This window comes from Empidonax traillii, unplaced genomic scaffold (genome assembly GCF_003031625.1).
Source record: "Empidonax traillii isolate 1590-97213 ecotype Southwest subspecies unplaced genomic scaffold, ASM303162v1 scaffold490:size896199, whole genome shotgun sequence".
NCBI classification, from domain to species: Eukaryota; Metazoa; Chordata; class Aves; order Passeriformes; family Tyrannidae; genus Empidonax; species Empidonax traillii.
Window position 1 is genome coordinate 659248 of NW_020955683.1, and position 25099 is coordinate 684346.

Genomic DNA, 25099 nt, shown 5'->3' on the forward strand with positions numbered 1-25099 from the left:
AACTTGCCACCTCTCCAAACTCAGCTGCCTCTTAATGGAGGAAATGAAACTGGATTCCTAAGACACCCTCCTCAACAAACCTTGCTTCTTTCCAGCAACTTGAGACCCTTCTGCCAGGGGTGGGTGTTTTGTACAAACAAATGTCAGCCTGCACTTGGTAAGGTGACAATAGCTTCACATGCATTTATCTGCTTTTCATTACTTTGTCTCACACGCTCTAATTCTATTTATCTTAGCTTTTATTTAAGATGAAATAAGGCTTCATTGATGCATTTTAACTGCGTTATTCAACACCCAACTCACTGACAATTGCACATCAATACATTTTAGTTAAGCATCTGTTTCCTCATTTGCTTCCTTGTCAAATTTGCAATTTATGTCTGCATAACTTTTCACTCTGTAGCTGCACTCTGCATGAAACAGGTAGAGAACGAGGAGCAAAATGCTACGCTTGTTCTTCAGAGCAAATATGCTGTGCAAGTTCATGCTGTGAAGATCTGAAAAGTTCTTTAGGGTTACACATAGGTGTGAAAACTGTTGTGATACTCTGTTGAAGCCATAGCCTTAGCTAGGTAATAATTAAATCATTAAAAAACCCCTAAAAACTAAAAAAGAAGAATGTTAAGCCCTTATATTCGGAAAGGAGACTTTTATCAGTAAACAGGGGTGGTTTTTTTTAAATGAGATATAGACACAATAAAATTTAATAAGTTCTTTATCATGGCATTGAATATTTTATTGTTAAAACATCTTTCCTTTGTATCCCCTGCTCACCCCTCCTTCCACTGCCCCCTTCCCAGAAAAAAATCAGGCTTTTTCTCAAGTTTATATCAAAGAAAAAAAAAATATTTTCTTGCCGTAGCTGAAAAGCTTACTATCCAAATCCTGAATATTTTATAGAAAATAAAATGATATTTATTTTTAAGTGCATTCTACCTTCAACACAACTGCATCCTCACAACAAATCTATTGCGTTGTCCTGACATAGTTACTGCAAAGGTTTTTCCTTTGCTGTCCCAAGGGCCCAATTGATTTATCTGCCAGAAGCCTAAAGCCCCAAAATAAGATCGCTTTGAGTTTACAGAGGTCATTTTTCATTGTCTAAATAAAAATTTCTAAACAAAAATCTCTCATCCTGTTAACCGCAGGGTCCTTATCTCCCCAGAGGCTACAGAAACCTGAGAGAAGCCATTTCAATTCTTTTATGAAGAAAGATAAAAGCAAGTTTTCGATTAGAAAGCCAAGGAAAGGCTTCTTATTAAATGGTGGTAACAGTAGTCGAAAAGGCAAAACTGTTCAAGGAAGGGGGGAAAGAGGGAAATCATTATGCATGAAGCAAACACTATACATGAGGCTGCCAAGGCAATCTGAGGCAGTGACATTCGGGAAGAGAAGGGAAGTTCACAAGCCTTTGTAACTAGTTGTAGTTCATTCCCATATATTTAAAAAGAACTGTTTTATCAGGCATGTTTTCTTAATTGTGTGTCCATAGCTTTATCTACCAGTATTAACTGCGTGTTGGAGTAATTATGTATTCATCCCCACTTTCTCTTGATCTGTCATCATTCAAAACACTTATGCAATGCTGACTGGATTTTGAGATGGCAGGTGATTCCAGCCCTAGAATAATAGATTCTGCAGTGCTAAGCTAAAAGTGAGAATATTAGAAGTTACTTCATATTCAAAGTTATGATAAAGTGAGATAAACAGAGACATTAATGGTGATGCACTGGGAAATTATCCGGACCTCTGAAAGCAAAAGGCTTCTTCTGTTTGGAAAAATTCTCAGTATATATGACTGAAGTACCCTATTAGTGCTTTCCTTTCTCCTTCCTACATAACAGAAAAAGAGAAATGAGCAGTATTTAGGACACTAGGTAATTCTTCAGGATGCCAGCACTAAATATCTGACCTACTATTTAAAATGCCAAGCTGAAAAACCCACCTATAATTCCTTAGGAGGAAAAAATCCAGGAAAGGTTTTGAGATCAGTTTTCCCTTAATAAAGATGCGAATTCAGAACGATCAGCATTTATGATTTACTCACGCACTAAGTTATATTCCTAAATGTCTAGGTGAAATCCATACACAAACGAGGATGATATAGCCATATCCCTCTCCAGCAGTGCAAAAATCCAGATTTGGATTTACCTGTGATTGTCACCAGTAAAAATGTAGCAGACAACACTGTCTGTGGATATGGCATACTGATAGATAGCAGGTCTCTTTAATCTTTTCTATCCTGAAAACAATTAAGAAAATAACCTGAGGTGAATTTCTCCACCCTTTCCCAGTTGTCTCCAGTACATCCTTGAACACGATGCCTTTTTTAATTGGGGAGAATACTCTTACCTATCCTAGATGACGCAGCATTTCCCTACTTTTACACATAATTCAACTGAACCAAAATGGAATTATATTTCCCTCTTTCCCTGCTCCCTTCCCCTGCATCTATATGATAACAAGTAATTTTTCTGCCCCAAGTTTATATTTGCAACTGAATTTATGCTCTTGAATGGAGCAAAAGAAAAATTTAGTTTACTCAATTCAAATCAATAAGAAAGTTTTATGTTTCTAAAGGCAGCACATCTCTTCAACTTCAGTGAGGTCAGGATTCTACCTCTAACATGTAGCTTTGTGATGTTAATAACTTCAGCAAATGCAATTTAATTTATGCAGCCATCTTTTTTACCTGTATCTTACTTTTATATATTTCTATACTTACAATAGAGATACCTATCTCTAATTTAAAAAAAAAAAAGCTATGAAAATTAGATTCCAACTAAATCACAATTTGCCATGCTTACTTCATTACTTTTCATATTTAAATGTATCATCTTTGCAAAGAACGGTCGTACTATTCAGAACAGTCCTGATCTAACCCCTAGTGCAGTCAGTGGAGCCCCCTCCTATGACTGCGGCAAGAGCTGGATCAGGCCTTAAGTGTGGGCCTTCTAAACGTGTTTTTTCTTCATATAGTCATCTAATTGTTGATCTAAATGTAGCTGACTGTTTCAGCTAATGCAGGTGCCTTGTTTTCTCAGAGAGAGTTCTAAAATTTGATTTTCTGGGGGTAAAATATGTTGGCTCCCAAATGTGCCCTACTATTTTTATTTATTTATTTTTTATTATTATTACTTAAGAGATCTTTGAATATTTTGCAGATCTTGTGTATGTTTGGAATCTATAAAGGTAAAGCAAGATGATTTAATGTGTCCAAAATGATCAAGAATTATGAGAGGAATTAAAGTTTTGAAATGTCTACTTTTCTCTTTAGACCTTGAGGCAGTTTCTTTTTTCTTATCAAGGAAAGAGCTAGAGAGGTTAAAAGAGAAGCTGCTCAGACAAAAAAATCAGAAACTTCACAACAAAAGTTTCTTCAGTCTAAATAAGGCATTGTGAGATCTGATTTTTAGAAGTCAAAGACAAGTAAATAGAAAATAAGGCCCACATTTATCATAGTAAGGATGACTAGCCATCAGAGCAGCAAAAAAACCACTGCCAAAAGTGACACCAAAATTGGTTGTCTTTCTAAAAGGTACAAGCCTTGTCTGTACAGAGTTACTGAATGTAAGGCAGGGATTAATACCAGGATGTCTTATGGCCCCTGGTAAACAGGAGGTCTGACAAGACAATCCAACAGCCCCTTCTGGTCTTAAAACCCTTCGAATTCATGAAACCCAGGAACACTTTCTGTTGGAACACATTTGCTACAATTGCTATGATTCACCCTCCTTTTTACTCTCTGGGGCTCCCTGCCAAACACAAGAAAATAAGGTTTTAAGCCCAGAAGGATTTCTACAGTAATACAAGATATTGATCCCTGTGTTGTTTTCAGCAGCAGTTTGTTTCTCTGTCCAGGTTCCTTAGAATCTCAGTGTGCCCAGCAGGTTAATGCTGAGTAACTATAAGATGTTAGGAAAACATGACACATACTTTACTATACAGTGTTATGTTATCCAGAGACAGCAAGAATGACATTGGCATAGATTCAAGCCAGCATTTATGTTTATTAAAATCTGGTTGTATACTGAAATACAAGTTATAGCTTACAGTCTGTGGCACCCATTCTGTGACAATTTCGGTTAGCAAGGGTTGTGCCACCTTCAGAAGGCCACAAGCTGGATGCAAGCATGGAAGATGGGACTGATGCTTGGAAAGTTGCACAAACAAAATAAGCCACATAATAATAAATGCAACAGGCACCTTACTGCTTAGAAAACAGAGCAAAACTCAACTCCGCCATTTTGATAGAAAATGTTGTGCTCTATTCTTCTTTTCTTGGGCCTGAGTAACTCAAGAGATGATAAAAGAATTGATTCTGTTCACTGCTTGAAGATACCTCTTGGTCTTTTAGTGATCGAACTGATGCCCAATAATAGCATAGCTCCATACATCAGTGCATTTTTTATCACCTATTGCCAGTGAGAGCATCAGAGGGCTTTCAGATGGCTTTTTAAATTACTTGCAGGAATTTCTGCCTGACTTTTTCTTTCTTTTGAGTGCAGGTAAATTTCCCAGTAAAATAGAAATTTTCCAGGCATCAGTAAACGGACTTATTCAGTTATTCACAGCTGTGGAGCTTGCTCCAGAGCTTGCTCCAGAACAGGCAGGACCAATATGAAACTGGTTAAAGGTTATATTACTCCCAAACAAACCATGGCACTGATGTATCTCTTGCACAGTTGTTACCATCACTGAGAAATACAACGCAATTGCAAGTAATTTCCAAAATGGGCCATTCTCAGCTGACTTGTTTGATCCACCTTTTCCCCTGGAAAGACTATGGAACTTTTGTCATATAGGTTTTCCAACAGCTGCAACCATTCAATAGAAATACGGAAGTTGATGCTCTAAGAGAAAACCATTGTGCGCATTAAAAAATCAAATAAAGTCTGTAGATGCTGGTCTGTATGTGTTCTTACCTTGCTATATGGCTGAAATAGCAATGAAAAAAAATTGAATTTTCCATTTTGCATATTTTAGAAATGTCTATACTATGGATCTTTAATGTTCTATGGAGTTACAGCCTTTAAATAGTCAAACCAGAAAGCTGGGGGGAGGGGGGATTTGTACTTTTTACACAAAAGGAATGAGGCTGAAATGTGTTCTCTGGTATTATGGCACTTTGTCTTTTTAATTCCCTTAACTTCTTAGGTGCTTGCTCACATATCCAGGGTCAAACATGCACCAGGCTCAGGGTTAGAGAGGAGTTTTCTTTCTGGTGACTTCAGGAAGAGTTCAGGAGGAGTCCGGAGCCCTTTTTCTACAGGAAGGGCCACAGAGCATAGACAGGATCATCTGGGCAAGTCTTTCCTCATCCATTTCCACTCACAGCACAGTCCTCAGGTGCTGGTAGAATCCTGATCGCCCACTTTCTTGCTAGAGGAAAAAACAGTTGTGTTCCATGACAAATTAACCTAACCAAAGTCCCTGGGCTCAGGATAATGTTTTACTGGTGTGACAGATGCAGCTTGTGGTTTAGAGATCAGATGAGATGACCTGAATGTTCTCTGAAGCTATGCAACTTGTTGGCATTTAAAAATCATAGACATATTAGCAAACATCTGTTACGCTACACATCATAACATTTATTGTAACATACTGTACAATATGCTGCACTATGTTACTGATAATAGTAACTATGATAATTACACATACAAAAAAGGATGTGCAACTCAAAAGCATTAAGTAGAACCAAAATATAAATCTCTCTGACAGAGAGTTCTCATTTATAATGTAAAACCTTACATGAAAGAAAAACACAAACAGCACAAGACATTTGAATTGCAGCTCCGATTGAGATCCAAACAAACTAAAGTTAGGTGTAAGGGCAATGTGTACCCAGGGACATAAATAAATAAAGGGAAGCAAGAAAATAGCCTCTTTTTACATCCAGACAGTCCAGAGAATAATAATGTGCTAGTTTTTCAAATCCAAGTACCTATTGAAGATTGTAATGATTTCAGTCTAAAAAGCAATGCTGGAAAGCCTCTTCAGAGATTGCAAGCTCCCACTGTGCAGAAACATTGTGTCACTGCACATGGGTGAGACAGACAAAAGAAATACTTCAAGGAAAGACGTGGGGAAGCACTGGATGATGCACTTTCCCAGAAAACCTAGTTACAGTTTTATCAGTGACCAAAAAAAAAAAAAAAAAAAAAAAGAGGGGGGGAGGGTGAGGTGGCATGGAGGGTGGAAGGGAACATTGTTGAGTCATTTCTTGCCCTAAACTGAAAATTCTACCTCAAAATTGCTTACCCTGCAAGCAGAGAAGGTTAAGGTATCCCTTTATTTTGTCAGAAATGGTACCAAAAATTTACCATGAGAATGGATCACAACATGATTTGTGGCTTTCCACACATTCTACAGTAACTTACCTTTCCAGTTTGATTTCTCTGAGCTTCTCTACTGACCTTTCCATACAGAAGAAAATCAGAAGCACCGAAAGGGTTGTGTTAATCATCCTTAAACTTGTGTGCTGCAGCTTGTTTTACTCTATATATTTAACTTGCTTTAAAAAACATCCAAATAGATTGTTGCACAAACAAAAGGCACACTAATTAAGGTGAAATTACTCAGACTACTTTAGTTTATTTAAGCCTGTATTATCATTTAAAGATGCTGAACCTTGTATACAGCATCAATAGTAATTACATTTTATTTACTTCCAAGGGTTGATCCAGTATAATATTTATGAGGTAGAGAAAAATATTGTACTTTCAGGAAATTAAGTTTTCCAGGAATATGTTATCTAGGTTTCTTGGTTTTTTCTTAATCAATTCACAATAAATCCATTTGACTCCATGTTTTTAACTACAATACAGTGAAAAATCATGACTTTTTTTTAGAGGTCAAAAGGACAAGAAGATATTTCTAAAAGTCTTTTTTAACATAAAATTGTTAACACTTAAAGGGAAAGAAGCTGTCTCACATTTTGAGTTTGAATGAACCCATCTATATGAGAGTTGCAGAACAGCATCACCTGAAAGAGAACTGAAAGGGGAAACTCAGGATCCCTCTTTCCTTATTGGAGGACTTTCTTTACTTTGAAAAATACAAGTATCAAAGATTGATATCTAGGCATTGGTCATACCTCTGAGAAAAATACACTAAGAGGCTTCTTTCCATCCTGGATAAAGTCATTCCCAAATCTGAAGCTTTATGACTTTGAGTACAGTAGAGATGTTTGCTTTTCTTGCATTTTTCAGTCAATACTTTCCCTAAATTTATAGAAATGGAGATATATTTATAGAAAAGGACGCTCAGAAGTTCTCAAGGCAGATGTCCAGGTCATTGTCAATATCTAGATTCCCAAGCCCAGTATCCACGTCTTGCTCTTGGCAAGTGGCAGGGCCAAACACTGACAGAGAGGAAACTTCTGGGTGTCAGTCAGTCCCAAAAGCAGTGATTGGGATGGAGCATGAAGAACAACCTCTCTAAGCATCTCAGCAAAACATGCTGAAACATGCAAAGAAGCAGCAGTAATTTTGACTCAGAGACATTTATGGGACATTAAAGGGAGGGGAAATTCCTTCAAAGATTGATTTTGCAGCCCTTTGTTGCACTAGTTCCCTTCACTTCAAGGGCATAGCACACTTCCGAGCAACAACATTGGATCCAGATTACATACAAGATACCACTTACTAAAGAAATTTAAAATAGAACAACAACAACAAAAAACAACAGAAGAAATGATACTGTGCAAACAAATGTGCAGTCATACTTCATCAGTAATGCATATATGCAAAACTCTTCAGGTGCAGAGATATTTCTTTTCAAAGCCGCACTAAAATTGGAAGGTCTCTTTGGTGATTCAGAGCTTTCACTTTCTTGTCTGATGTTTGTGCCACACAGAAAGAGAGCTCAGTCTCGCAAACATTTTTTCCCTTAAGTATCTTAGCTGAAACCCAGCTGGGTGCAAAAAAGCTCAGAGCAATAACCATATTTATCATTACTCATGAGATCAGATGTCTCTAACTTAACTGTAACTATGATACTTCCTGACTGTAGGTTCTAATCATCACTATGAAATTTGGGGCATAACTAAATAATTGTAATCCTAATAACATTAGTAGGTCTGTGACATAAACCATGGAAACCACTATAGTAATGTGTGTTTTACTTTGTTTTGTCAGGATTCAAAAATAAATAAAAAGATGAGGAAAGCAGAGAGTAAAACCAGAAAAAAATAACAGGATATTGCTGCCACTGATGTCTATGGCAACTGGCAGAAATCCCATGCATTTTAATGGGAGTAAGATTTTCAATTTTTAGTACTTGTGCCCTACATATCTTTCGCCTTCAGCTCTTCTCAACAGCATTGATTACATGATGTTCTGGAAAATGAACCTCCAAAATGCAGTCTTGGCCGGTTGGAAAGGTTTACTCTTTTTTTTCTTTTCTGTAACTTATGCTCAAATTTCAAACATGGGCATAAGGATTATATTTTTATTTTACTACATAAGGGGATTGAACAAGTCTTGATGCTGACAGAACACTTTATGTGATATTTAGCAACAAAGAAGGAATCTCTGTCAGCCCAGAATTCAAGAGAGAAGGAGTTGGCTAAATTCATGGCACGGTGTGGGAAAATTACCTCAACACTGTCTACTTTGGCTGATTTTCCCTTATGCTGACACTTCTGATGCCCTGAAAGTTGCTGTGCTCACATCCTCTGCTGCTGGTGTCAAAGAACACTCTCAGTCTTCACATGCCAAGATGAGGAAAACCTATTGCAATGCCCAAAAGACTTAACTCCTGTCAAATATATTCATTTAACACACGCACTCTGGTCTATTGCTCTGAAGTCTTAAAGTGATGGTATGAAGGAGGAAGGAAGAGAAAAACAGGCAGTAGCTTTAAAACAAAATCTTTAATTAATAGAGTCACTCCATTTCATTGTAGGAGAGGCAAAAAATATTAGCCACAAAGACAGAATTAGATTTTCAAATTAGTGCTATACAAGCACTATACAAAGGATTGCACACAATCCTACTGAAAAATAATTACTGAGAAATAACTCCCTCATGTGAAAAAAAACCGCTTCTTGTTTATATACTGGAGTATATAAACAAGTCCTTCTAGTGTCCAGACTTGTCCCTGAAGACTACAGTCATCACTTGGGTCACTTTTAGACATTATTGTAGAATTAGAATTTATACTTTCTGTATTTAAAAAAAAAAAAAAAAAAAATTGTTCAGCTATTTGGGGTGCAGTCTTCACTTTTTTTTTTTTTTTCTATTCTTGTCAAGACTATAGAAACTCAGTTCACAGTGAAATAACTTTTTCATATGCTACTGATTCCCTAAGCTATGCGACTATCCTACTACACTCCTTTGTCCTCTCCATTTCACTAAGTTCACACATATGGGAATAAAACACTTTCAGAACAGGGCCAATAGCAAACCAGTCACATCAAGCTCCTGATTCTATAACATTATAAGAATGTGTTCCTACACGTGTAGGGATTCCCACTGATGTTAGCATCCCCTCATGAGTCAACAGAACAGAACAGAATATCTTGACTTGGAAGGGACCCATAAGGATCACAGAGTACAACCACCTTAGTTCTAGGTATTCCTGTGAGGAGTCCAACTACCTGCCTGGACTCCTCACAGGACTACCTAAAACTAACTCAGAAGACCAGACAGGCCATTTATTTGGCTTACCACATCCACCAGCTGGGTTATATTTAGGTTTCATAGCTGTAAGGTCCCTGCCAGACTTCTTTCATCATCAGACTTCTAAGACTGCCACACCATTTTGCTATTTGTTTTGCAGTATACAAAAACAAATTAGTAGAAATTTAAGAATCTCAACAAATGTCAAAGAACGTGATGTGGCTACAAGAAAAAACCTAGGAACTCTGCAAAGGAAGAGAAATAATCTACCTGTGCAGCCCGGGAAGTGTCATCTGAAGGTTTGCATGTACCTCTGAGTCCCCATACTGGAAAGAAGTGGACCAGCTGAGGTGCAGTTTAAATCACCAGGCCCGCAAAGACAGCCTGAATTGGGCCTGTTTAACCTTAAAACAATGAAAACGGAAGGAGTCTAAGCAATGGCTGCAGTGCAGCAGATAATTATATATTTGCTTAATTTATTTTGGGTAAAAGAAGAAGTAATAGACTTAAGTTTCTGAAAGAAAAAGTGATTTTAATGAAGCACTGGACTGAATTCCCTGGGCAACAATGAAATTTCACCCACTGAGGGTTTTTCAGAGGAGGCAGGACAAACTTGAATGAGGTAGGTATATGTTGATCCTGGGACCATCAAATTTGTGGCCACACAAAACAGAACAAAACAAACAAACAAAAAAACTCCACACTTTTACACTTATTTTTCAATCACTTTTTCTTGAGAAGAAAGACAGAAAACTTTTCAATGTATCTATCCCATTCCTACCCCTTTTCCTTTCTCACTCATTTTCTTTCCTATAAATTATCCCAGAAACTAAACTATTTATTTCCCTCTCTAAATATGATAAAGTTCAGGTAAAGTAAGGACAACACTTTACAAATAGGATTTTTGTAAAATACCTACATTTTCAGACATCTGCCTATACAAGTGTATACTGAAGAGTCAGATTTTTTTTTCCACCCACTTCATTCTCAGAACAGGGCAATGAAATAGCTGGTAGCAAAGGAAACTTCTGGGGGTTGCCATTCAAATCACAACACCCACAGAGCTTTTCTATTTGCTTGGATACTTCCTATATAGCCAGAGAAGTAATTTTGTAAACAATAAAAGCATTTCTACTGAAAAAGAAATACATACATATATATATATATTTTCCGGAACAAATTACAAACTTTTTACTAATCCTGATAACCATCATAAACCTGCAGAAACTTTTGAAACAAGAACACGAGAAGATAAAATGAGAAATATAAGAGGAAAAAAAGAGAAAATTAAGAAGGAGAAATCCAAAATATATTATTTGAAGTATGTAATTTTGTGAGTGTTCTTCAAGACTAATGATTTGAGATTTGATTCAATTGCAAGTTAGATCTGTAGAGCACTTGTAAATTCTCCTATTCTTGCTCACATCAAAAATTTTAATTTTAAATGTAAGATGTGACCCTGATCTTGTTATAGTTAGGGACTGTTTGGTCCTTTAAAAGATTCTTTTCTTTAAGTAATCGCAGTATTGTACCTCAGTATGTTTGGTTTTCCTCAGATAGTCTTTGTAATCAATACACCAAAGGGAGTCAGTACAGCAAAGGCAATGCAACACTTCCTGACACCATCTATTTATCTAACACAAAACTGGAAAGATTTTGAAAGCAATGGCAACACAGAGAGAGCAGGGTCTGGCCACTAGTTCTACCCTGGCTATAGTTGTTGATTCTTTAATTCATCAGGAATTTCAGTCTCCTCATCCTGCCTCTGTGTGCTATGTTGGGTTTGAGCTGCTCTTGTGCTATGTTTTTTGTTTTCTCTTCTTTTTGTATTTTTTCTGAATACTGAAACATTTTTTAAAAGACTAAAAAGAGCATACAAACATACAACATAAACCCAAAAAATCAAGCGTGGCACAGTAGGAGAAGAAAGCTTCTGGAGAGAGAAAGCAAAACTGTGTGACAGATGGAAAAGTCTCAATGGATGAATGGTACTACTACAAATAAGTAGCAGGCAGCCAGAGGGAATCAAATAATGATTATACAAGAAAAATGAGGGTTTAAAAAATGGGGTAAAAAACCTTCAGCACTGGAAGAAAATTCTAGAGTAGTAATGTATAATATTTTTATAAGGGAGGTTTCATTATATGCTTCCCACAAACAGGGAAAGCACTAAAGACAAAGAAGCTAGATGGCTGACAAGCGAGCCAGTGTGGACAGTATAAAAAGCTCAACATGTCCTTGGAGAGGAAGGAATGTACTCCAGGATTCGGTCTGGCATGCCCCCAAACATGAACAGATTACTTTCTGACGATCAATACCTGTAACCACCAGAGGCCTGTTGCAGAGTTTAAAATAAAAAAATAAAAAAAAAATCAGCTTCAAAGAGACCTGGTCCCAAGCCCACATTTTATTTTTGCCACTGGGTGCTGAGTTAAGAGCTTTGGACAAGGCTCATTTTTCATCTCTTTATAGGGCTGTGGATTGAATATGAAGTGTTGTGGTATGTTTTCAGGGCTTTGCTCCATCTGTTTCCTGTCCCAGAGAGGAGCCCTCTCAGGATGACACTCGTCCCCTTTGACCAAAGCTGGTATCAGATCTTTCACAGCAGCCTGATTAACGTCTCCTTTAACATCCATGACTCCTATAAAGGAAAAAACAAACAAACAAACAAACTTTTTTTTTATTAATTTAAGTCCCTTTCCTTTTGGACACAGATAGAAAAACCAAGAAGGTTCCTCATTTTATCTGAAATGTTACTGATCAGCAGTTATATCCAAATGCAGCTTAGCTATTTTACAGAAGTACAGTGGGTACTTTTTCACACACTGTAGTATACTTCGATAAAAATTAAACCTCAGATTTTTCCCATAATATAATTTAATCACAAAGACTTGTGAAATAAATGCTTTTAGATATTACTATGAGTAGGAAGCAATAATTCATACATGTTTCTGGAGTCACAGAGAGTTCTGTACAGTTTACCTTAATTTTCTTTTGTCTTTGCCCCATTTATTTTTCAGATACTGAAAAGCAGTACACATTTTCCAGGAAGCACTGATGCACTTACTTTTTTGTCCTGTCTACCTTAGTTGCTCTGAAAATAACTGGTCTGAATAAGGAAAATAAGAGAAGAACAGAAAATCTAAGCAGCTTTTTAAGGAAACAGTCAAAAAGAAAGAAATAAAAAAGAGGGGAAAAAAAAGAAAAAAAAAGAAAGAAATAACTGTATTATTGATAGCAAACTCCAGGATGATGGATGAAAAGAACAACAATATCCTTTAATCATAAAGCACTAACATTCCAGCAGTGCTGGTAAGTGAGTGGAGCAGTGAAACCATTTGAGACTTAAACAGATGGATTAGGAAAGGTTCCACTGTGGGTTCCTGGACAGATTTCAAAACAGCAGCCTGATTAACTAATGCACAAAAAGCAAGTGATTCTTCCAATCAATAAGCTTTTATGTAAGCATATTTGAGTTATAATATTTAAACACAGCAGACAAGTGGGGAATCAGGAATTCCTCATGCTGGGCTAACAAAGCAGTAAGTTTTACTTGAATCTGAAGATTCAAGATTTTTTCCCAGCAACTCTCAAAGGGGTTTTACAGCTAATGTTGTCACCGCATGTTCATCAATATATTAACAGCTCCTCATGGTTTTGTGAAAATGATGGTGAGTTCCAAGTCAAAAAGATGTTATTTTTTTTACAAATATTTTTTAAAACACTGTTTTAGGGAGAACTTAAACATATTTTCATTGAATGATGGAAACTACACATAAAATTAATTGACTGCTTTTCCCAGTGAGCTAATTTTCCACAAATAATTACAGAGGGAGTACAGTCAAAAGCCCAGGTCATAGTGGCTGACGCCCTTCAGTGTGAATAACATATTTATCCTAGGTAACAAATGGAAATGGAAAATGGTAATAGTTTTATATGGATATTTTTAGGTATCTTTACTTTGAAATCACTTAAAACCATTTAAAGGAGGTTACAATTTTTACGAAATTACTGGCAATGGATACTATGTCTCTTTATCTTAAATGTCCAGAGTTGCAATTAGAAGTATGATATTTTATAAAGATTTTAAAAGTGATCTAAAAATAGCTCTTTATATAAGATCTTGTTGTTGTTGTTGTTGTTGTTTCTAATAACTTGCAACGTTCAAAGGATAGAAACAGGCACGAAAATTTCTTTTTTGTATGATAAGTGGACTTATAGGCCATGCTTTCTAGTACTCCATTTATACCATAATCAACAAACATGCAGATTTATACTGATTACTTATATAGGTTTCCCTTTCTAGGTGAGGTCTGGCTACAAGATATTTAATGTTAAACCTTACACTTACGCAGAGAGGAATTTTGCTTATTGTTTGTCATGTAATATCTTTTATGAAACACTTTGATAGTGTTTCCTGAAGACTAACTTTTTAGTATTTTGAGTTTTCACATTTGGGAATATTTAGTAGGTTTTCAAACGTAGTCCTTATAGCAAACGTTTTTTTGTTTGTTTGTTACAAAACAAAACCAAAAATATTTGTTTGTCGTAGACAAATAAATAATCAGAAGACACCAGTCAGAATGTACACAGTAAAGGCACTTCATTATTGACTTTGATATCACAGGACTTTTCATGCCTATCACCAAACTATATCCATAAAAATGTGAAAGCCATAACCCACAGAATACTGTGGAAGTACACACTGACTATGAATCTCTGCTTAGCTTAGCTAACCCATGAACCCAAATGAAGTTTTAAGAGATTAATAAGCAAAATGATTAGTTCAGGATCAACACACACATTTGAAGAACACATTCTTAGAGCCTCATGGCTCAGCCAGATCAAAACAGCTTTTAACAGGACTAATGAAAGACACACCTCAAGTTTCAGGACTACACTGCTACCAAATTTTCACTGCTTTCGAGTCTGCAAAGTTGCCCCAAGGTTAGAGCAAATTTTCATGAGGAAATATCTCATTATCAACTATCTTTGAAAATGACAAGGAAATTCATCAGATTTGCCTCAAGGTTTATGCCATTTTCAGAAAAAAACCAACCAACCAACAAACAAGCAAACAAAAACCCTAAAACCTAATATTTGACCAGGTAAGAACGAACTTATCAGTTTTTCAAGACACTTCAGAATCAAATGTCTCCCTTAGCTATAAATATGTTCTTCATTTTGGCAGCATGCCATGTAGTCAGTACATGTGTAGTATTTGTCACTGTCTCCTTGCCTGCTAGAAGCCAAGTTGCAATTGCACATTGTGATGTCTCAAGGACTTCGCACTGGGCTGAAGTACTGGACTGCTGTGGTGCTAGGACTTTGCTTCTTTCCATCAAGGAGTTTGGACTCCACGACCTGTGGAGCTGCTGGCTTTCCTGTTTCCCCTTTAAATTGCCCAGCCAGGTCCTCTGCTTCATACATGTGTAGGTCTGAATACATGTATATATTTGCCTTGAGGTTTACAATGGAAATGTTCTTCATAAATTGAAAAAGAATATTGGGGAATAAAATGCCTGCAGCCCCAAAACAAGTAATAAGTCTATTAGTCTACAATATTAGAATAGTGTCTTTCAGTCCCCAGGGTATGACCCTCACAGGATGAAATGTCATTCATTGTCAGAGTGACTAAACAGTTGACAGAGGCATGTAGTAAACCTGTAGTATTCAATAAAATCCTCTGAACACAGCAGAGATCCTTCCAATTTTCTGAAAGGGTTCTTATCTTTCTCAGACAAAACTCTTCTTTTCTCTCCTCAAGTCTATGTATGAGTTGTAACCACCACAAAGGCTGTCTTCTTCTCCTCCTCACTATGAACTTCAGACTGGGGGTGGAAGAGGAGGAAGAGTGTGATAAGAAGTCCCTTTCCTCTGGGCCACGTTGTCACTAACTCAATCCTATCAGCACATGTTGCATGTAGTGTTTGGAGCAATGGCAGTATAAATTCTCTGCTATTCCTAGTTATTCAAATTATGTGACATTTTGTGATGATCTGAGGGCATGTTTACAAGCAGCAAAAATATCCCAGTGTCATGAATAGACTAGAACCCAGATGCTATGATTCAACTTCAGCTGCCAATTACTGCTATTTTGAATACAAACAAATCTGAAAGTAAAAACATTAAATTAAGGATATCAAATACATTAAGCAGATTTTGAAGTATTACCCTACTTCTACTTTAAGGGGCACTACAGATTCCAAGAAAGGAAAAGAGTTCTTGCCCACAATTAAAACAGTAAATAGTATTATATTCTGTGTAGCTCCTAGGAGTTTGGTCCCCCACAGTTATCTGTGGGATGCTTCACACTGCCACAGTAGGGCAGTTCAACATTTCAACCTCTTACTATAAAAATTAACCTGTTTTTTCTAATACACTTTGAACTCTGTTCACAGAAGCCCACATTGCATGAAATTCACAGGCCCTCACAGAGATAAAATAATTCTCCTTTTTAGTACACCACTGAGGAATGCTAAAAATAGTTGTACATATCAGGAAAAAAAAACTCCTTTGGGGACTGCAGTGTCTTTGTCTCATTAGAAAGAAGAAAATAGATATGTATATATGTTTACAATTGAATCAAATTTCTCTACATGATACTAAGTAGTTAGAGTACATTCTGGAGATTCCGGAATCTCAGACCGATCTAATTATTATACTTCTCTATTCCAAATATAGAAGAACAGTGCATTAATTTCAATTACTGAATAACAAATAGCAGTTGTTACTTCCATTTACTGTGAAAACATATTAAATACTACACCTGTAAGAAGCATATATATTTGGGTAATATATAGATATATGTGCACGCATCTAAATGCAGAGGTGTGTGTACAATTGTTTGCTATGAAGAAAAAAGTTCCTCATTGTCACCTATACTCTGTTGTCTGACTTTAGCAGGTGGGTGGAGTTTTGCATCAGTGGCATAATGCTTAACACAGAGAGGTTGGATTGACTTGAACCTGAGTCACTGGGAGGACAAAGTTCTCTTATTAAAACCTTGCTGATTAGCCCTAAAAGTGACACTGGTGACCTTGGAGACAGTAGTAGGGATTTTCTTCAATAGAAGCACTGAAGATATGAAACTCTTGCAGTCCTAATGTGCATATATATGCAGATCTCAATCACTTGCCCCACTCTATTCTCTTCTGAGATATTTTTAGAAATATTTTTAAGGGAAATGTAGCAGCAGTAAGGCCAGTTATAATACATTTCATCTTGAAACATACCTGTACACTAGAATATCTGTGAGGGGCATTGAATCACACTTTTATAGAGAGCACAACAAATTCACCTGAAGTCAAATAAAGGAAGTGTATGTTCATTACTGGCTGTGGTGAATTTCTTTTTGGATGCTGTGTGCTTTAACAGCCCTTTATTCTTGCCTATATGCCTCTTTAAGTAGGAACAGTTTTATTAGATATTGTGGCACCCTTCAGATTATATTCACGTAAACAAACAAAATATTACTTGGTGCCAAAACATTCATATGGGTACTGAACAATCATCATTAAAGCAGTCAACATCAAGCTTTCAGAAATTGTTAACATTCCAAAGCATTTAGGCAGATACAGATTTTCCACTGCCTAAAAAATAAAAGAAGCTTTATAACTGGTTTTCCTCTATCTGCAGAAATATTTTTTTGTATTTACTGAAAGTACTCTGCTTATAGATAAGATATTATCAACTTATCTGTAAAATAAAAGGATATTTAGGAGTGGAAATGCTGAAGTTTCCTTTAACCATTGATATAAAATATTACCCTGAATTAAAAATAAATGTAAATGACAACTCAGTTATTACATCTATATGTAGTACACTTTTTAACATTCATTATATATATGAAAGTAATCATGTTTTCTTCCATGCAAATGTTCTTGTAGAAAGCACTTGTAGTGAACACTGCATTGTAATGAGATATGTAGGTCATATCATCCAAAATGACTCTGTAAAGTTTAGCCACTTGATGCATTTGCAGGTGTGAAATATCTCAAAGGCTCCTTTCTGGTTAGATGAATTTCAAATTCCGTGACAAGCATGAACATGCCCTGTGCAGGACTGGGTGTTGAACACGCAAAGATATTTATAAATTCCACTTGATGCTTTTAATATTAGGGTAATCAGTTTGCTTTCCTTTTCATCTGTCACACTTATTTCATGTAGCACACGAGGTTGCCATTGCAAACTATCCGTGTTTCCTTGGCTTAAGGAAAATCAAAATAATTAGGTTTTCTACCATTTGGTGGGTTTTCTACCAATTCTACATTGGTAGCCACTGAATTTACTGTGATCTCTAAATCATGAGGCTCAAGGCAATACAAAGCCAAGGATAAATTTTTGCTTTGCTTATTCTTTCTATAACATTCTGGTTTTCATAAACGATTTTTTTTTTAATTTTCACACCAAAATCAACCTTAACTCAGAGGACAGATTTGATAACATGTCTAGGATTTGCCTGCCAACAGTCCAGTTTTAAACAGAAGAATATGCTGTGCATGGCCTCTGTCTTCCATCTCCTAGAGTTCACCAGCTCTTCACCTCCTTTCAGACTATTCAAGTGGAGACAACCTGGAGCGAAAGCTCACAGCAAGTCTCAAGCTACTGCACATTACAAATGTCTTCACTCTGTCTCAGTGCTCCACTTTTCTCTATCTTAATCTGACTCCTATAAAGAGTCTAGAGTTACTCAAGTCTGAATGACATTCCTAATCCACCATTACTTAGAGCTGAACCAAGGTTCAAGGCTTTCCTTATCCTTTAGTCCAGAAATGAAGCTTGGCATCTCTCTCAGAAGAGCCCGTGCTTTATCTGGGCCATCGAGTCAGTCACAAAACCATGCAAGTTAATTGGAAGCATTAGAAGGATTCTTAATCAAGCCATGACCGCTATTACTAACTGAGTACTGGGGGAAAAGGTGGATAATAATTTTTTACTATACATAATGATTGTCTTAAATTTGCACATTAGAGAAATCCTCAAATAGTGCACAGGGTCACTGAAATCCTGCTCTGAGGTTCAGCAGTTGCACAAATACACACAGAGCTTACGTGAACCAGAAAAATGAAACCTGTCCAAGATCCTAAAAGCTCCCAAACCGACATGCAGCTTTAATGTGAGCAACTGTAAGATGATTTATTTTTTTCAGATCAAATACACAAAGTTCTGGATGTAATTCAGTTAAGCAGTTTTACATCTTGCCACTAGGACTTTTTTTTCCTCTGTGCTAAGCTTTAATATCCTTTCAAATGCATTAATGTGTCCCTGGAACAGACGCTTAGAGACTCCTGCACGCTTTGAATATTTCCACTTTAAAGATGACTTTCAGTACTTACTGAGACTCTGTGTACCACATCTCTGGCACCAGAGCTTGTAAAACACTAAGAGAAACGGCTCCTTGCCCAAAACATGTCTGACAAGAAATATCTTGCTTCAGGTCATTCCACAGTTAGGAAAAAAAAAAAAAAAGGTGGGACCATATGAACCACCTAATGGAGATTTATGCAAATATTTGTTTCCCTTTCAGTCAACTCCCATCTCAGGGGCTTGCCTTTGAATTTCAGGTGTGAACAGTTCCTGCATGCCAAAGAGAAGCTAGGGCAAAACCAGTAAGCTTCAACCAGTTTCTTTCGAAAAGCTCTGTGTTCACTCTACTTCTTTTTGTCTAAAAACGCTATAGTGCAGCTCAGTATAATGACGGCAGTTCATGCATTAGAAGGATAAATTTCAGACAGACAAAATATGATTTTTAGCAAAAGGGTCAATACTCAGTGTCTGAATTTCAAGTCTGAGAATAAGCCTGGATCTTAAAACAAGCCTTGCATAGTTCCATTTTTATTGCAAAGAGTTTGCACATGAAATACCTAATTAAGACTGCATTTTACCATCCTATAATGACTCACAGTAGTCAAGTAGGGCTGAAAAAATATTCACTATAATTTTATTGTATACAATTTATTATTTTGAAAATTTGACTCACAGGACAGCTCTCAAAGCTTAGTTGGGTAACTTTGGTTAGCTGCCCTGGTGTTTCTCAGTTGGGTTTTATCTTGTAAAGACACACTGCAAGAAAGTCTGGAAAACTTGACCTGGATCCAACAGGAAGTCTCTTCTAGTGCTCTAATCATGTTGCTGTACTACCACACAAGTACAGAATTATCCCACCCTCTGCATGGTTCTCAAGAGCACTTTCAAAATTAGTTCCTTCTTTCCTATCAGCACTGAAGCTGCTTGGTAAATGTCTTTTACAGATCTATTGACACTCATGCCTTTAAAATAATAACTTTATGGACACTCCAGATAATAAAATAGAGTTCATGGCAAAATGTAACTGACCATCTACTTACTTGTGGATCTGAGGAGTGCTTTACACAGAAGCTAGCAAAATGGAAAAGAGGTATGCAGGGAGGATGTGGGGAGTGATTTGCGATGCAAACCTGACAAAACTCAGTGGTGATTTTGCAGTTTGAGGGAAACAAATATTAAAGCTAATAATAACAAACAAAATGATAGTAGCATAAATAAACCACTAAAACACCACAGCATGCAGTTTAAAAGAAAAAAAGTGTTTTCTGAGTTGTGTGATCTGGCTTTGCTGAGGGCTAAGAAGACTTTCTAAAAGGTTTTGACAGATCACAGAGTAAAGTGCATCTAAACATGCATTAGCACAGAGCATAAAGGAAAAAGAGAAGAAATTAGGGGTGTGAAGGCAGTTGCAGGACTAGGAACTTACTGGGGTCACATGGATGTTGTGGGACAGCTTCCACAACTGCAGTGCTGCAATGGGTGGATACCTGAGCTTCAGGAGGGATAGGCTAGGTTGGGAAGGGAGAAGAGTTTTCCTGTTCATCAGAGCAGCAGAGATGCATGGAGCTATGCCGAGGGATGAATGACGAGTCAGCTGAGATTTTATGGGTCAAGAGTAGCATGCACACCAACATAGGGAATGTTGTAGTGAGTGTAACAGACACTAACTGTGTAGTAGTTTGGGGGGCAGCACTCCATATCTCTGACTGACGAGAGGTGCACAGGAATCAAGGACGTGGGACTTTGTGTTCTATGCTAACCATGGAAAAATGCTCAAAGTGTGGACTCCACAGAAAAGTGCTAAAGACAAACATTTCATCTACTTAATAGTTTGTGCTGTGTCAGAGGCAAGTCAAAGGCTCTTATGCAGTAACTAGGGAAAAGATTACTCTGAGAAGGAAGAGCAGGGCTTTAAGTTTGTAGTCTATATAACCAATAAGTCAATGTATTACAGAAATGTAGCTATAAATTTCCTAAAGAGAAAAACATTTCTCTTCCTTTAAGTTACATTTTGTCTATGTTTCCTGGTGACATGTATTTTAAACTACACTGTATTCTAAAGGCAAAATTTTAGACTGGTCTAAATTAGTCTATGGTGATTACCCATATTGTGCAACTTACTACTGTTTTATTAATGCAAGATTAAAGATAATACTTTATTGGAAGAGATAACAGCAGAATTAACCTCTATTTACCTTTACATAATAAAGATTTAATAAAACATGGGAAAATGTCAATGAACAGCATAATTATTCTAACATGAAATTTAAATGTAACCTAATTTTGTATTCTGCATGTTTAATGCTTTAAGATTAGTCATCATTGTTCTTTTCTCCCCTCTTACAATGCAGATTTAAAAATATTTCAAGCGTCCTCAGACAACTGGCTTATTAAATGTATCCTAATTTATTTTCAAATTCAGAAACATTAAGCCTAAAAAAATATTTTTTCTGAAAGGTATTCACCCAACCCCTGCAACCAATATATATGTCCATATCTCACCCTTGTCCAAATTTTTTACTATTGAATCAAAAAAGATCTTTGCAGTTTTATTACATCAGACAGGCATCAAAGGGGTAGAACACATAGGATTGAAAAATAACACAGCTGCACTTTGCAACTGAATGTTCTGCATCTGGCCGTGTTTTGTTGTTCATGTAATACTTTTCAATAAACAAAGATGTCAATCAACTTTCTTTGCAGCACATCACATTTCAGATTTAAACCACTTCAGACACAGAGCTGCCCCAAGCTCACACGTTTAACAGATAAAAATTCAGCTTTCTGTCAAGGCAGAATATAGTATTGATTGTAGACTGTATTTAGGCTGGTGTCTGTTGGAGCTATATTGCTTTCAAACTCATACAAAGTCCACTATAGGCACATAACACAGAATGTGTTTCTTTTCTAGTGTAAATTTTTTTAAACTTTCTACATTGATTAGTGGCACTCTCTAAATGACAAAAAAAAAAAAAACCAGCCAGAGTTAGAGTCTATCCAGAAATCAGTGATGGGGGAAGTTACAAAAACACAATAGTAATCATGAAAACTTTGATCACTTGATTTGATTCTAGTGCTTTGTAAATTAACATAATTATTCAAACATGCTTCATTAAAAATCACGACTGTACAAGTCCTTCAGTTTAATGATCCAAGAACATACAGAATGAGCTAAGCTTTAAATAAATACATCAACTTTATACTAGATGGCCGTGTCAGAGACTGGCAGGTTATTTGTTTTAAATAAAATACTGAATGCACTCTTGTTCCTTGCACAGTGTAGGAGACTGATGGCTTGCTAAAAGGAGCAGCATGCTCGCTAGTATATTTTACTGTTTATTCTCACATCCACCTGTACTTCTCTTGGGATCCCATAAGGTTAGATACCATGTCACTCCTAAGCTACTCTGAGATTGGCATAAAATCCCAGTAAATCTCCAACTAATTACATTTGAACTGTAGGTGTCACAGCTGATTTTGACCTTTAAAGTTTGGCAGAAGTTTGACAGTCCTTAAAGCGGCCCCACACTGTACAATAGTTGTTCTCTCAAAATTTAAAGGAATGAATAGGCTGCAGAAATCAATTATGTATAACAATGTAAACAAAGTATCCTGTGTATTAATACACAATGTCCCAGAAAAATCAAAGAAATAAACTTATCCATGGCAACCAAAATCCTCAAGAATGCACTGACATTTTCCTAAAACTGTAGCTGACAAAACACCAGTTGGCATCATTGAAGGGTTAAGAGAAACTTAACAAATTTGACAGAGGAAAGGGAAAACAAAACCCAAGTTAAGTTGTCACTCTCTGCTTATTTCCCTGTATATATACATATGTGTGTGTATGTGTGTGTGTATACCTATCTATCTATATATACATATCTTGAGATATATATACAGCAGGGCAGCTCTCGTGAGCGGGTGTGTCAGGTTCCTGTTAGATTGTTACTCTTAACCTGGATGTATAGTTTGAGACTTTGTTTTTCTGTAGTATTGGGTAATTGAGTACCAACATTTTACTCATCCACAACAATTATCTCTCCTGTGAAGTATCATTTTACAGCCCACCACTTCCACAAAAAAGTAAAAACAAAAACAAAAACAAAAACAAACCTGGTTGCCCAGAAAAATAGTGTGTGAAATCTCTCTATTGCTGGCTTTCCAACCATGATTGCAAATGCCCTAGTGTCCAGACTGTGAATATCCCAGCTGCCATCCAGGGTCTTTTAAAAACTGAAAACCATATGTCAGCAATGCTAAAGCTGGCAGAGGTACCTTCATAGAATTGTAGAATGATTTGGGTTCAAAGGGGACCTTGAAGATCATTTAGTTCCAAGCCCCCTGCTGTGGGCAGGGACACCTTCAGCTAGACCAGGTTGCTCAGAGCCCCATCCAACCTGGCCTTCTTATTTTAAAAATTCTAACAGAAATCTGCAAGGAAGAAAATTAAGAATATTAACATTTTTACATTAAAAAAGTTGGCTTTATGTGTCCATAAACATTGATTTAAATGAAAATGCTAACATACTTTTGACAGAAAAGGGGATGGCTTCTGAGAAGGTTAATTAATTCTTATAATTGCCTGCAAATCACCATGTTTCTGCAAATTTTGAATAGAGTTTTTCATACAACTGTGGTGAATTAAGTATGTCTTAATCCAGATTTGAATCTCAGCAACAGACTATGAAGATTATGTGTTTCATACTGGCTATGTTTTGTTACCTTTATTTGCAGAGAGGCAGTTTTTTGGAAAACTCTTGCACTAAATGTTCTCTTTCAACAGCCCAGATTTTGTAGTGTAATAGAGAAAGACACAATAAATTATTGCAAGCTCACAAATTGTGTGGGAGACAGGAGTCTGGAAATGATCATGCACACTCTATTATTGTTTGTTGTTCCTTTGGGAAGAGAAAACTTCATTTTTACCAGGTCACAAATAAAAAGAATTTGAGTATAAAAGAATGAGTTTTCTTCATTTTTTCAGAGAGACAGTTAAAACACTTAGAGTTGCAAATAAGGGAAATTAATTTCAAAAGAAAGGTCAAAATAAGAAGAAACCTCTGTAAGCTTATTTATCTGTTGAGGGCTATGCTAATTATTTCACCATTCCAGCTACCCTGTGGGGCTGGCCACAGTAGTTTACTGCACAACACAGGGCTGGCATGCTCTAGAGAAATCCTGGTGATATGTATACTCTTCTCTTTTTAAAGCAGGCTATCCCAGCCACTCCCTCTTCTCACTGGAATGTGGAAAATAATAAAAAATGGAGATTTTGATTACATTTCTTTCTTCCTCCATGCTGTTATTTCCAATTCCTTCTTCTTCTGGCCTCAAGAATGATCAAGCACTAAAACATCACATGGTAATGCAGAGGATTAGAGCACTTCCCACCATTCTGCCCCAACCCAATTAACCTCTTTTAATTAATATTTCTGCTGTGATGCTTAATTTGCACTTCTTATGCTGGCTTTTCATGGCTTCTTTTTCTCCCCGTTTTGAAGACACACAGGTAAAATTTGTCAGTAACAATCTTTGCAAAACAACACTTTTGCAACAACCATTTTTAGATTATAATGGTTATTCTGCCACGGATTTAGTGTAAAGACATGCATGATATAATCAACAGAGAAATTCAGTGGCATGCATCCATACACCCAGTTTACTTAGGGAGATCCTATTGGGAACACTATCACAGGGCTGCAAAAAAAAAAATATATGCTACTATAAAGTTTAAAAGTCTCTCTATCATAGCAGTGTGAGAGGGTTTTCAATTTTAGTCTTTGAGCAAGATTTTCTTACAGTAACGCAATAATATTTTTTCTGGTGACCAGAGAGACAACATACTTGTTCACGAGGGGGCCCTAGATCAAATGATAGCTAAGAGACAATTTTAAATTTATGTAGCCTCAGTTTTCAACCTACAGGTCATTCAAGTTCAACATTTCATTAATGAAATGCTGTCAATATTTCCCTGATATGGCCACAGGTTGACATATGGCATTATTCCAATGTAAGATTTTCTCACATTAGTGACTGGGAAATCAAGAATATTCCCCCAGACACCTGAGGTATGATTAATTCTCTAATAGTCTTTCTGTATCAGTTTGGGAGGAAAAGAGAGATCTTGTACCATGGAGGAACGAAAGTGGTAACAGTAGAAAGAA

General features: G+C 36.6%; 1 protein-coding gene across 1 annotated transcript in view; it reads right to left on the reverse strand.

The window, feature by feature from the left end:
* Nucleotides 1-12015: 12015 nt before the first annotated feature.
* Nucleotides 12016-25099, reverse strand: part of LOC114063754 — a 198280-nt gene continuing 185196 nt past the window's right edge. The window contains exon 5 of the mRNA XM_027896255.1: nucleotides 12016-12264. Within this exon, the coding sequence (XP_027752056.1) occupies nucleotides 12223-12264 (42 nt within the window). The 3' untranslated portion in view covers nucleotides 12016-12222. The remainder of the gene's footprint in view (nucleotides 12265-25099) is intronic.